An 11991-nucleotide genomic window follows, 5' to 3' on the forward strand; every position below is an offset into this window, starting at 1 on the left:
TCTACAAGTGTATATTATTTTGCTTCCCTCTAAAGATGTCAGTGCACGGGGTTGTCACATACAGAACAGGGAATATTGTCAATGCTATCATTGTAATTTTATTATGTATTTATTTATTTGGGTCTTTTTAGGACTGCACCCACAGCATATGGAAATTCCCAGGCTAGGGATGGAATTGGAGCTGCAGCTGCCGGCCTGTTCCACAGGCACAGCCCCACCAGATCTGAGCCGCATCTGTGACCTACATCACTGCTCATGGCAACACCAGATCCTTAACCCACTGAGCGAGACCAGGGATTGAACCTGATTCCACTTAGATACTAGTCCAGTTCTTTCCCCCGAGCCACGTCTGGAACTCCTACAGCAGTCATTGGAAATGGTAACAGATGGTAACTAGATTTATTGTGATGATCATCTCATAATGTGTATGAATGTGGAATCACTTAAAACGAAATATAACATTATGTAACAGTTGTACTTCAGTTAGAAAGAGACGTCAGTGCATGTGGCCTAATTCCTCCAAGCAGGACAGGCGACAGGCTCAGTCCCCCCCACCCCACCCCAGACTCACAAAGTGGGAACACTGTGTTTTGACTCTATTGGAAGGCAGAGAATAAGGTGCCAGCAAGATTTGACGGCCAAAAGAGAAGACCTTTGCGGTAGTGACTTATTTCATTATGGCGCATGAATAGATAGTATCAAGAAATGATCAACAAAACCGCATACACAAAAAAGAGCTGCTGGAGTTTCCCCTGTGGTGCAAGAGGATCGGCAGTATTTCTGCAGCCCTGGAGCACAGATTCGATCACACTGGGTGAAAGGATCTGTAGGTTGCAACTGTGGCTCGGATATGATCCCTGGTTTGGGAACTCCATATTGCCTCAGGGAAGTCAAAAAACAACAACAAAAGGACAACAACAAAAAAGCTGGAGAACGATCCTAATACAGAGAATTTACATCTTACTCATTCTTCGCCGACAGTGCTGCTGGAGAGGTCATTGGTCAAGTCGTCAGATACGGGCAGAACTTTCGCCTGGGGATAGCAGGAGGATTTGAGGGCAGAATGGTGAGTCATCACCCTGCATGTCTCCTTTGGACCAGTCATTTTTGTTTCCACGGGGGGCCGATGAACTGAAGTGGGCAGAGAACTCCACAGGCATGGCTCCCCTCTCTGGCTTCATTATGGCTTCAACCAGCAGCTTTTCCAATTTTGGGGCCAATTCTTTCCTTCTAACCTCACGAATTACCAAAATAACATCCTTAAGAGCTAAGGAGCAAGGGGGAAAAACCCTTTTTGCAATGCAGCTGGTATAAAGCAAAAATTTATACCACCTCCACTTGTAAATGAAATGATCAGGTTATATAATAATAATCTGACATCTGTTTAATGTCGCAAATGCTCACAAATTTGTATAAATCAGGGCACATAAGTCTGATTTTTTTTTTTTAACCTCTATCTGGGAGGCTAGGGGATATAATAGAACCAGATTAAATATAGGTTCGAATTCCAGCTGAGATGTGTACCTATGGGATGGGACTTTGGGAAAGTTACTTAACCTTTTTGAATCTCTCTCCTCTATAAGATGGAGATTATTATATGTTATTACATGTTTAAGTGCTTCACATATATTAACTCATTTATTCTTTCCAACAAGCCTTTGAAGTAGGGACTCTTTTACCCCTGTTTTACTGTTGGGGAAACTGAAGTACAAGGTAAGTGATTTTGCTCCAAGTCACTCGGCTATTGAAAAGCAGAGCTGGTATCATATTTTTCACTCAATCACAGATTCTATTTTTGTATGATGTGGCATTATTGTTATTGTTATGTAATAATTATTATTACCATAATACCACTAAGGAAATCAGTGCTGGGAATTTTTTTCTTTTTTCTTTTTTTTTTTTTTTTTTGTCTTTTCTAGGGCCGCTCCCGTTCCCAGGCTAGGGTCCAATCGGAACTGTAGCCAACGGCCTACACCAGAGCCACAGCAACACGGGATCCAAGCCATGTCTGCAACCTACACCACAGCTCATGGCAACTTGGAATCCTTAACCCACTGAGCAAGGCCAGGGATTGAACCCGAATCCTCATGGATGCTAGTCGGATTTGTTTCTGCTGCACCACAACTGGGAACTCCCTAGAGTTGTCTACGTTTATTCCTGAACTATAGCTTTATAATACACTTTGATGGCTTATAGGGCTAGCTCCTTCTCATTACACCTCTTTGAATCATGTTAAGAATGAATCTTTCAGTTAAATGTAATAATTTTTTTTCAAGTCCCTCTGCCCTTGTGGGTAAAAAAAGAAAATCACAGGATATTTTGATGGGCACTATAAGATTGAGTAAATTCCCATATTAGGTAGCTTTATAATATTTGTTCTTAGATGTCCCTCCATTTATTCACTTATTCTTTTCTATCTCTCGGTAGCATTTTGTGCTTTTCTTTGCATGGATCAGACACTGATCTTGTCAAGGTTATTCCGTGGTATCTTCTATTTTGGAAGCTATTGAGGGAGGTCCTTTTGACAGCTGCTACAGAAATAGAAGAACGGCATTGATTTTTTTATACTCACCTTTGACGACATCACTGTTATTAATTCTAGTTGATTCTCTAACGACTTCTGGGTAGACAGTCATCTCATCATCTCAATGCTAATTTTATCTCTTCTCACATTCTCATACCTCTTATTCCTGTTTCTTGTCTTCGGATTAGCAAGCAACGCAGAGGTATTTATAAAAAATCTGGTGATGGAGGCCCTCTAGGTTTGTTCCTGATTTCATTATTATTTTTTCTTTATATTAACAGAATGAATTTGGGGTTTGAGATAGTCAGTCCTTGCCATTTGCTCTGAATGGCACTGTCACTCTCCCTGTCAGCCAGGGCCAAAGCCACAGTGTACCTTGGACCCACCTCTTCCCTGCTCATGTCCAGGTAACTTTCAAGTCCCTTTGCTCTCCCTTCATAGTGGAATTTGGCCAATCTTTTCTTTTTTTGGCTGCACCCAGGGCATGTGGAAGCTCCAGGGCCAGGGATTGAACCTGTGCCACAGCAGCGACCTGAGTCACAGCAGTGATAATGCAGGACCCTTAACCTGCTGCGGAGCAGGGAACTCCGTTGGCTGATCTTTTCATCCCCAGGGCCGGTTCCTCAGTCCAGGCCCCCATAGCTTGGTTCCTGAGGTTTAGCTTGACTTCATCCCATGCTAGTTGGGGTGCTGTCAGGTTGACCTTTAAAAGCTCCGCTCCGCTCACATCCCATCGCCATTGCCCTCTGAATTAAACACTGCCGTTCAATGTGGCATTTAAGGTGGGGTGGCCCCACTCTCCTTGTCCCCCCATCTCTGGCTCTCTGGCACCACATCACTACCTGGGAGTCTTTCCTGAGCCGCTAGGAGAGCATGTCCTCCCACAGCTCTTTGCATCCCTGCAGGATGGCCAGACCTTATAGGCGCCCCCATTTCTACCCTCAGTCATCTCTCCTGATGTTCAGAAAACTTCTTCTTCTTTCCTTTTTCTGCTTTTAGGGCGCACCTGTGGCATATGGAGGTTCCGAGGCTAGGGTTCGAATCGGAGCTACAGTTGCCGGCCTACACCACAGCCACAGCAATGCCAGATCCGAGCCGCATCTGCGACCTACACCACAGCTCACGGCAACGCCAGAGCCTTGACCCACTGCAAGGCCAGGGATCGAACCTGCAAGCTCATGGTTCCTAGGCTGCGTGTGCCCCCACCAGAGCTCCCAGAAAACTTCTTGAGGGCAATGACTCATTTCCACCTTCCCCATAGTGCTTCAGGGAACAGCTTTGCATATAAAAGGTGTTTAATGAAAATCTAGCAAAATATGCAGAAATAACCTCTGGGTTCAGGATGAGGGTGAATCAGTAAACAGCTAACAAGGTACAAACGTTTTGAACTTTTCAGCAGGACGGGGTGGTTCTTGGCAAAGTTCACGGCAGCCAGATTGTTAAGTCCAAGTGTGGACATCAATTGCTGAGGGGCCGAGGCCCCCCTTGGAGGCTCACCTGTGAGTGTTGGCTATGCTGGTGTTGGTTTTAAGAGCAATTCACTTCATGCACTAAGTTTCATGTGACATTTTTTATGATGAGTAAAATATTGATCTAGGCCCTATGCCTTGACAAAGAGGAAGAATCATGAGAAGGAGAGGGAGTTTGGGTTTGGTCTTCAAAGGAAGGGAAAGCAGTTGGAGGTGATATGAGGGTGGGTGGTCTCAGCCTTCTGGGACGACATTTACGAGGGAGAGAAAAACGGAGTGTTCTCGTATAATCAGAAGGTTTTTCAAAGACCGCTTTGGAACATACTAGCGGTCCAGCAGTTGACGGCTGCCGACTTCCCCAATTTTTCGAAGAGCTGTGATTGGTTCATCTGCACGCTGTCATTTTCAGTTCTATTTATCAAGTGACCACAGGACCCTGATGAAGTCGTCTAAGAGGTCTTGGCTCCAGGAGGTGTACCTGACAGATGAGGACTCCTACCTGAACTGCTGGCAGGCTGCCTTCCCCGACCCCCAGCTACGCCTGGAGTACGAAGGCTTCCCCATCCCGGTGAGCATGGCCTGGGGAAGATGGCACATGTGCTGAGGCTGTGACAGGGATGTGAGTTCCTCCTGTGTGGGAAGCAGAGCTTGTCCTGGCTCTGATGCTGTGTATGCCTTATGTACTTCCACTCTCTCTCTTTCATTTCTTTTCTTCTTCTTTTTTTAAAGCTGCCCCTGTGGCATATGGAAGTTCCCAGGCTAGGGGGCCAATCGGAGCTGCAGCTGCCAGCCAGAGCCAGAGCTACAGCAATCTGAGCCACGTCTGTGACCTATACCATAGCTCATGGCAACGACAGATCCTTAACCCACTGAACGAGGCCAGGGACTGAACCCTCATCCTCATGGATACTAGTCAGGTTCTTAACCTGCTGAGCCACAATGGGAACTACTCCCTTTCATTTCTAATTCAAGCTCAGGAGGCACAATTTTGCCTCATAGCAGCATCCTGCCTTAGTGCCTCCGGATTCTGGCTGCACACAGAATCACCTGCTGAGCTTTATAGAAATACAGAGGCCCGGGCCCTGCCCCTGAACTCAGACTGAGAACCACTCCCCTGAGATTGTAAGGAAGATGACACTGCTTTCTTTCAGGTCTCTGTTAAGTCTTCATTCCCCCTCACCCCCGCCCCTGCTTTTTAGGCCCTTACTTGTAGCACATGGAGGTTCTCAGGCTAGGGATCTAATCAAAGCTACAGCTGCTGGCCTACACCACAGCCACAGCACTGTGGGATCTGAGCCTCATCTGTGACCTACACCACAGCTCATGACAACACCAGATCCTTAGCCCACTGAGCAAGGCCAGGGATCGAACCCGAGTCCTCATGGATAATTGTCGTGTTCATTAACCACTGAACCATGATGGGAACTCCTGAGTCTTCATTTCCAAAGAGACTGGGCGATCTGGGGGAATTGAAGAAGGAGAGGGCAGGGTAGCCGCACATGTGAGTACAGGGGTCTGGTATCTTTCTCATTTTCATTGCTGGACATTTTCTCAAGACCCTGGGCCTTGCACAGTCCTAATGGGAAGGCAGGTCTGGTGGGCACGGAGCTGTTTCGAGGACCAGAGGCTATGCTGCTCTCACGGGGTGCCCAGAAGATGGGGAGCGAGGTGCTGTTAGAGATCCCTGGGGCAGTGTGGACTTTGAGCCGGGAAAGATGTAAAGGCCATCTAGCAAGGGGGACCCCAGTTACGGGCCCCTTTGAATCTACCCCCACAGTGCGCATCTCTCTGGGGCTCTGCAGGTGGACCCAGCTTCGCAAGGGTCTTTCCACCAACATGGAGAATATATATGTGGTCCATAGTCATGCACCCTCAATGAATTTCCTCTCCTCTGCTGGCCTTTGCTCTCTTTGGAGGTGCTTCTCATTTCCATGATTTAAACTGTCAGTAATCTCAGCTTCCTTATCAGGAAATTGGGGATGGATGATAATGCCTAACTTATTTTTTAAAATTTTTAAATTTTTATTTTTCAGCTTTATTGAGGTATAATCGACAACACTGTAAAATATTTAAAGTATACATACATTGCGATGGTTATACACACACACACACACACGCACGCACACGCACACACACACTGTGGAAAGATTTCCCCTGTGCTTCTGAGTTCATTAACTCATCCATCGCCTCACATATTTACTTTTTATGTGCGTGAGAACATTCAACTTCTACTCTCTTGGATAATGCCTAACCTATAAAGTTAGTGGTGTGGTCTCTGCATGCAGTGGAAAAATAATTTTCCAGATGTAAACCAAGGTGTAGAAAGGACAAGTTTATTGAGCCAAGAGACACCGTAACATTGCAACAAGGGCTGACTTCCTGATAATCAGGGAGAGCCGCCCCTGGGTGCTTGGTGGTGTCTGTTTTTATAGCCCAAAGATAAAGGAGTGGAAGGAGAGGTCTTGCCATACACCTGTTGACCTGCTGGTTGGCTGGGGAAGGTGAGGGTCTTCTGATACTCTTGCTGGTTGGTTGGAGGCATATGTTGCCCCTGAAGGGCAGGAAGGAGTAGGCCAAGTTGCTGGGGTGGGGAGGTCCTTAAGAATATTGTCACAATTACAGTGAGACAGGCGGGCTGATAAGGGTCTGGCGCTTGTTATCTTGGCTAGAGGCTTTTTCATTTTATTTCCTTGGAGAAGCCTTGAAGTCCCACAGATAGTACATTTCGTGCTTATTAGAATAAAGTGCCTGGCTCAGAGGGCACTCCTGTGCGGGAATTGTCATTAATTTAACGGTGGTGGTTGTCCTAAGTCGTTATTGTGTTGGAATGGTTGGGGAGCTCAGGCCACCAGGAGTGCTGGTCTCCATGGCTAATGGTGCCTGAACTTAGCCTCTGCTCACCGGTGCCGAATAGAAACACGGAGAAGACAGAGTTTTGGGTGAAGGAGAAAAAATAACTTTATTACTTTGCCAGACGAAAGAGGGTCCCAGCAATCTAATGCCTCAAAGACTGTGCCCGCCTTAGGAGAGGTTGGGAGATGGTTTTATAGTTTGGGGAGTGAAAAATAGGACTGCAGATAAGGATCAGGCTAGAGGCAAGCTTGCATTGTTTTCAAGGCTGGTGTCCAGTGGTCTGGTGGTCTTCTTTGCAGCATAAAGAAAGCTTCATTAACATCTTCCCTTTGGTGGGGGGTTTAGTGCGGCAGAAGAACTCAGAGATCTTGTTGTCTGTATTCCTGAGGAGGGACCAGGACCTGCCCCAAAGCTGCACTATTGTTTCTTGACTGTCCTCCCGGGTCTCTGCATCCCCTCCCTTCCCCAATTAGCAACTATTTGAACCTGTCCCTTGGAACTCAGGGAAGGTCATGGAGGCTGAAGTTTATTCCCTAAAAACAAGCAATAGGGGACTTGGGAAGGCTTGTGTGCCCAGGAGCCCACAGGGCCCTGCTTGGTTTCACTAACTTCGTCCATAGCCTGAGGCAGGTCTCTGAGCCTCACTCAGGCACAGCTGCAAAACGGGACACCTCATAACCTGTCCAGCTGCTGTCCGCATGTCACCACCCTCCACCCAGACCATCTGGAGCACCTGTGGTTGAGAAAGTCAGCTTTTATTACTTGTCACGGGGGCGGGGAGGAGGGGGCGGAGGCGTCTCAGTAAGAGGCTGTCAGGAAGGACATGTTATAGAATTAGGGCCAGGCTTGGGAGATTTTAGGAAGGGTCCCAGGAATTGGGGCTTTGCCCTGGATTGGATACTGTTAGGAAGAAGGGGTATCTGAATACATCTGATCTATGGAGGGCAGGCCAGGGCTTGGGACTGCTGTCCTTAGTAAAGAAGCAGCTGTCACTCCTGTCCTCTGGGAGAGGAGGGTGTTTGTATGTTGTGGCTTGGACAATGCCTATGTTTTTTGCTGTGTTCAGACATGATTACAAAGTGGCCTTCTTTTTGTCTTTACCCATCGTGGTCGCAGCATGGTCCTGTTTGATGTGGGCATCGTATGAAATTGATCATGTTCCACAGGAGAACACTAAGGCATAATAGCCCTGGATGCCAGGCCAGCTCACAGATGTCAGGGCTTGCTTTTTCTCATCTCACACTGCTTTTAGCTTACATGAGTCAGGATTTTGAAGTAATATGCCTTTTCTTTCTTCTTCTTCTTTTTTTTTTTTTTTTGCTTTTCAGGGCCACACTAGCAGCATATGGAGGTTTTCAGGCTAAGGGTTGAATCGGAGCTACAGCTGCAGGCCTACACCACAGACATAACAACTTGGGATCTGAGCTGAGCCAAGCTGAATCTGGAACCTACACCCCAGCTCATGACAATGCTGGATCCTTAATCCACTGAGTAAGGCCAGGGATGGAACCAGCATCCTCACGGATACTAGTCGGGTTGGTTAACTGCTGAGCCATGATGGGAACTCAGCCTTTTGTTTTCTGATTATAAACACAATACATGTCCTCTTATGGAAAGTCAGAAAAGCACAACAAATAATATGAAGATTACCAATAGTTCCACCTTCAGAGAAAGCCCATGGTTAGCATTTCTTGTCCCATGCATATATTTTTTAATTTAATTAAAAAAATAAGAGTCAGGAATATCTTTATTTTTTCCACTTAAAAACACCATTGGCTATATTTCAAGTTGTCAAAGATCTTCTCCAATATGACTTTAAATGATTTTATAATGTTCCATCATACGTGTATCTATAATACTGTATTTAATTAATCCATTATGGTTTGGCTTTTGGGTTACTCCATATATATACACACACACACACACATACATATAGAAACACATATGTTTCATATACATATGTATAAATGAATATAGAGCATACTTCCAAATTTTTGCTTTTAGGAAACTGGAGGCCTTAATTCATATTTCAAATAACATACTTTCTTTATCTTTAAAGGCAAATGCAAAAATTCTTATCAATCACTGCCACACAAATCGAGGGCTGGTGGCCCACCGGCATCTTTTCTTAAGGTACCGTATTGCAGGGTTCAGCAAAATGCCATGCTGGGGGGTGGGGGCTGTGAATATAGGCAAAGCTCGTTATTAAAGAGGATGGACACACACACACACACAAAGTCCTTTGATAATGAAGTATCACCACATAGAACTTTTTTTAACACCAATGATTTTATTTTATTTTAATTTCATTTTTTGTCTTTTTAGGGCCGCACCCATGGCATATGGAGGTTCCCAGGCCAGGGGTCCAATCGGAGCTGTAGCTGCCAGCCTACACCACAGCCACAACAATGCCCGGTCCTTAACCCACTGAGGGAGGCCAGGGATTGAACTTGTGTCCTCATGGGGATGCTAGTCAGTTCCCTGAGCCGCATCGGGAACTCCACTGCAAGAACTTTGATGGTGTGAAAAATCCTGTTAGGCCCTCTTCTATTATACAAGTCCTTCCCCACAGAGGATTTTTGCTATAATGGGATCCTGTACAGCTCATCCTTACCCATATGGGGTGAAACTTGCCAGCAAACACATCCTGTTTGAGAGACCCTCAAGGGCTTTAGGCAGCAGTCTGCTGAATTAGGTGCTTTTTTGAGATGAAATTAACAGTTTACTTAGGGTTGTAAATTCCATTCCCAACCACTGTTCTTTCTTTCTTGCCCCAGTACCTATTTTGGAAAGGAAGTGGAGGTCGCTGCTCACACATATTTGGATTCACACAGAGTGGAGAAGCCCAAGAACCATTGGATGTTGGTGACTGGGAATCCCAGGAAGAATGCGCCCACCGTATTGGATCTGCCCAAACCGCCAGCAGAGGGCACCCGAGCCCTGGAGCAGGTGGCCGAGACCCCCGGGAGCAGTACCACACCTGGTGCGCATGCGTGCTCTCATCCACTCTAGCCTTCCAGGAAATCCTCAATCTTGGTCTAGCCTCAAGCTATTTTTAAGGAAGGCCAGAGCTCTCTGAACATTGTATTAAAACAAAGGCTATATTAAGATTATTGAATTAACCACAGAGGTCTAGAACACAGGATAAAAAAAGAAAACCTTGCTCAGAAATGGTATTTGAAGGTGATGATGATATTCCTTCCTTGATGACCAAATTCTGAAGTCTCAGCTACCTTCATTTAGATCCTATGTAGCGAAGGCTTCTACAAAGACTGTGTTACTTTGTAATGCTCTATGTAATAAAGCTATTGGAACTTTGCAGAATTTCTGGCACCACTCTCTTGACGCCCACTCTACGGGTAGCCGTGGGCTGTGTGGCCTTACCTTAGAGTTAAACATTTTCAAGCTTGTATTTATTTTGTTTTTGGCCTTATCCAGGGCATGAGGAATTCCCCAGCCAAGGGTGGTATCCGAGCCACAGCAGTGACAATTCTGGATCCTGGCGTTGCCGTGGCTGTGGTGTAGGCTGGGAGCTAGGCTGCATGGAAGGCCCCCCGCCCACATTTTTATTTCTTTCTCTGACTTGGGGTGTGGGGAGGTCATGAGCCTTATTCGACCATTCTATTATTTTGTAATGATTTTTCAAATTGCAGAATCTCCTTATTTCTACCTTATCTTCAAAACTAGCATGTTAGTTGTGGCATCCATGTGATCAGAAAGTTCCTGACAAAATAAATATACATCCTTCCATGTGTTTGTCCATCTACTCATTCTTCCTTGAATACCGAGTACCTGTGACGTTCAAAGTGTTATGTTAAAGAGATGCGCGGCTTATGGGAGTTCCCGTTGTGGCGCAGTGGTTAAGGAATCCGACTAGAAACCATGAGGTGGCGGGTTCGATCCCTGACCTTGCTCAGTGGGTTGACGATCCGGCGTTGCCGTGAGCTTCGTGCAGCCGCGCAGACGCGGCTCGGATCCCTTGTTGCTGTGGCTGTGGTGTAGGCCGGTGGCTACAGCTCCGATTAGACGTCTAGCCTGGGAACCTCCATATGCTGCGGGAGCGCCCCTAGAAAAAGACAAACAAACAAAAAAAAGACGTCCAGCTTTTTTGGCGAAGGCTAGTTGGCAAATGTATTAAGTTCAGCCCTCCATATCTGCTGTTTCGCATCCGCAGATTCAACCAACCGCCCAATGTGTAGTATTATGTTTCTGATCCACGGTTGGTCGAATCTGCGGATGTGGAACCCACAGTTACGAAGCCACATGAAGGGACTTCAGTATCTTAGAATTCTGGTACCCTCGGTGGCCTGGAACCAATCCCCCCGTGGATACCAAGTGACGACTGTATGCCCAGAGGCAGAAAGTAAGTCACAGGTTATGTAAATGTGTTTTAAACAAATGCAGCTTCAAGCCAGTGTGGACTGACCCTCTTCCAGGAGACCAGCATTTGATGGCATATGCTGTAGGTCTGAGGTCTGTGGTTCCCGCCCTTGGTTGTGCGCTGGGATTCAGCTGGAGAACTTTAGCAATTACTCGTGCCTGGGCCCTAGCTCAGAAATTCTGAGTGAATGGTCTGGGGTGCAGCCAGGGCTTCGGGCATTTCAGTGTTTTTCACATGGCTCTAATACACCGCTAGGACTGGGACCCACTGCTTTAGGAGATGAGGAGGAAGCAGTGGTTTCTTGGGGGTGGTCAGGAAAGGCTTTCTTCTTACTGGGTCATGAAATCAGAATATCTGGGGTGGGGCTTTAAAAATGACAGCTGCTTGGGCCTACTTCCAGAGATTCTTATTTCATTGATTTAGAGTGGAGTCCAGTATGAGCCTTTTCAAAACCTTACTAATGGGAGTTTCCTTGGTGGCTCAGTGGTAACCAGCTTGACTAGTATCCATGAGGACGGGGGTTTGATCCCTGGCCTCGCTCAGTGGATTAAGGATCTGGAGTTGCGGTGAGCTGTGGTGTAGGTCGCAGATGCTGCTCGGATCCAGCATTGCTATGGCTGTGGTGTAGGCTGGCAGCTGTAGCTCCCATTCGATCCCTAGCCTGGAAACTCCCATATGCCTTGGGTGCTGCCCTAAAAAAGACAAGTAAATAGGTAAATAAATAAATTTGCTTAAAAGATATACAAACTTGGAGTACCCATCGT

General features: G+C 46.4%; 1 protein-coding gene across 6 annotated transcripts in view; it reads left to right on the top strand.

Moving 5' to 3' along the window:
- The window catches only part of CFAP161 (cilia and flagella associated protein 161), a 28259-nt gene extending 17663 nt beyond the window's left edge, over positions 1-10596 (top strand). For all 6 annotated transcript variants that reach the window (XM_013989014.2, XM_013989010.2, XM_013989011.2 and 3 more), the window contains 4 exons: positions 982-1066; positions 4403-4561; positions 8906-8979; positions 9624-10596. In XM_013989014.2, the coding sequence (XP_013844468.1) occupies positions 982-1066; positions 4403-4561; positions 8906-8979; positions 9624-9858 (553 nt within the window). In that variant the 3' untranslated portion in view covers positions 9859-10596. The remainder of the gene's footprint in view (positions 1-981; positions 1067-4402; positions 4562-8905; positions 8980-9623) is intronic.

The sequence above is a fragment of the Sus scrofa genome, chromosome 7 (assembly GCF_000003025.6).
Source record: "Sus scrofa isolate TJ Tabasco breed Duroc chromosome 7, Sscrofa11.1, whole genome shotgun sequence".
NCBI classification, from domain to species: Eukaryota; Metazoa; Chordata; class Mammalia; order Artiodactyla; family Suidae; genus Sus; species Sus scrofa.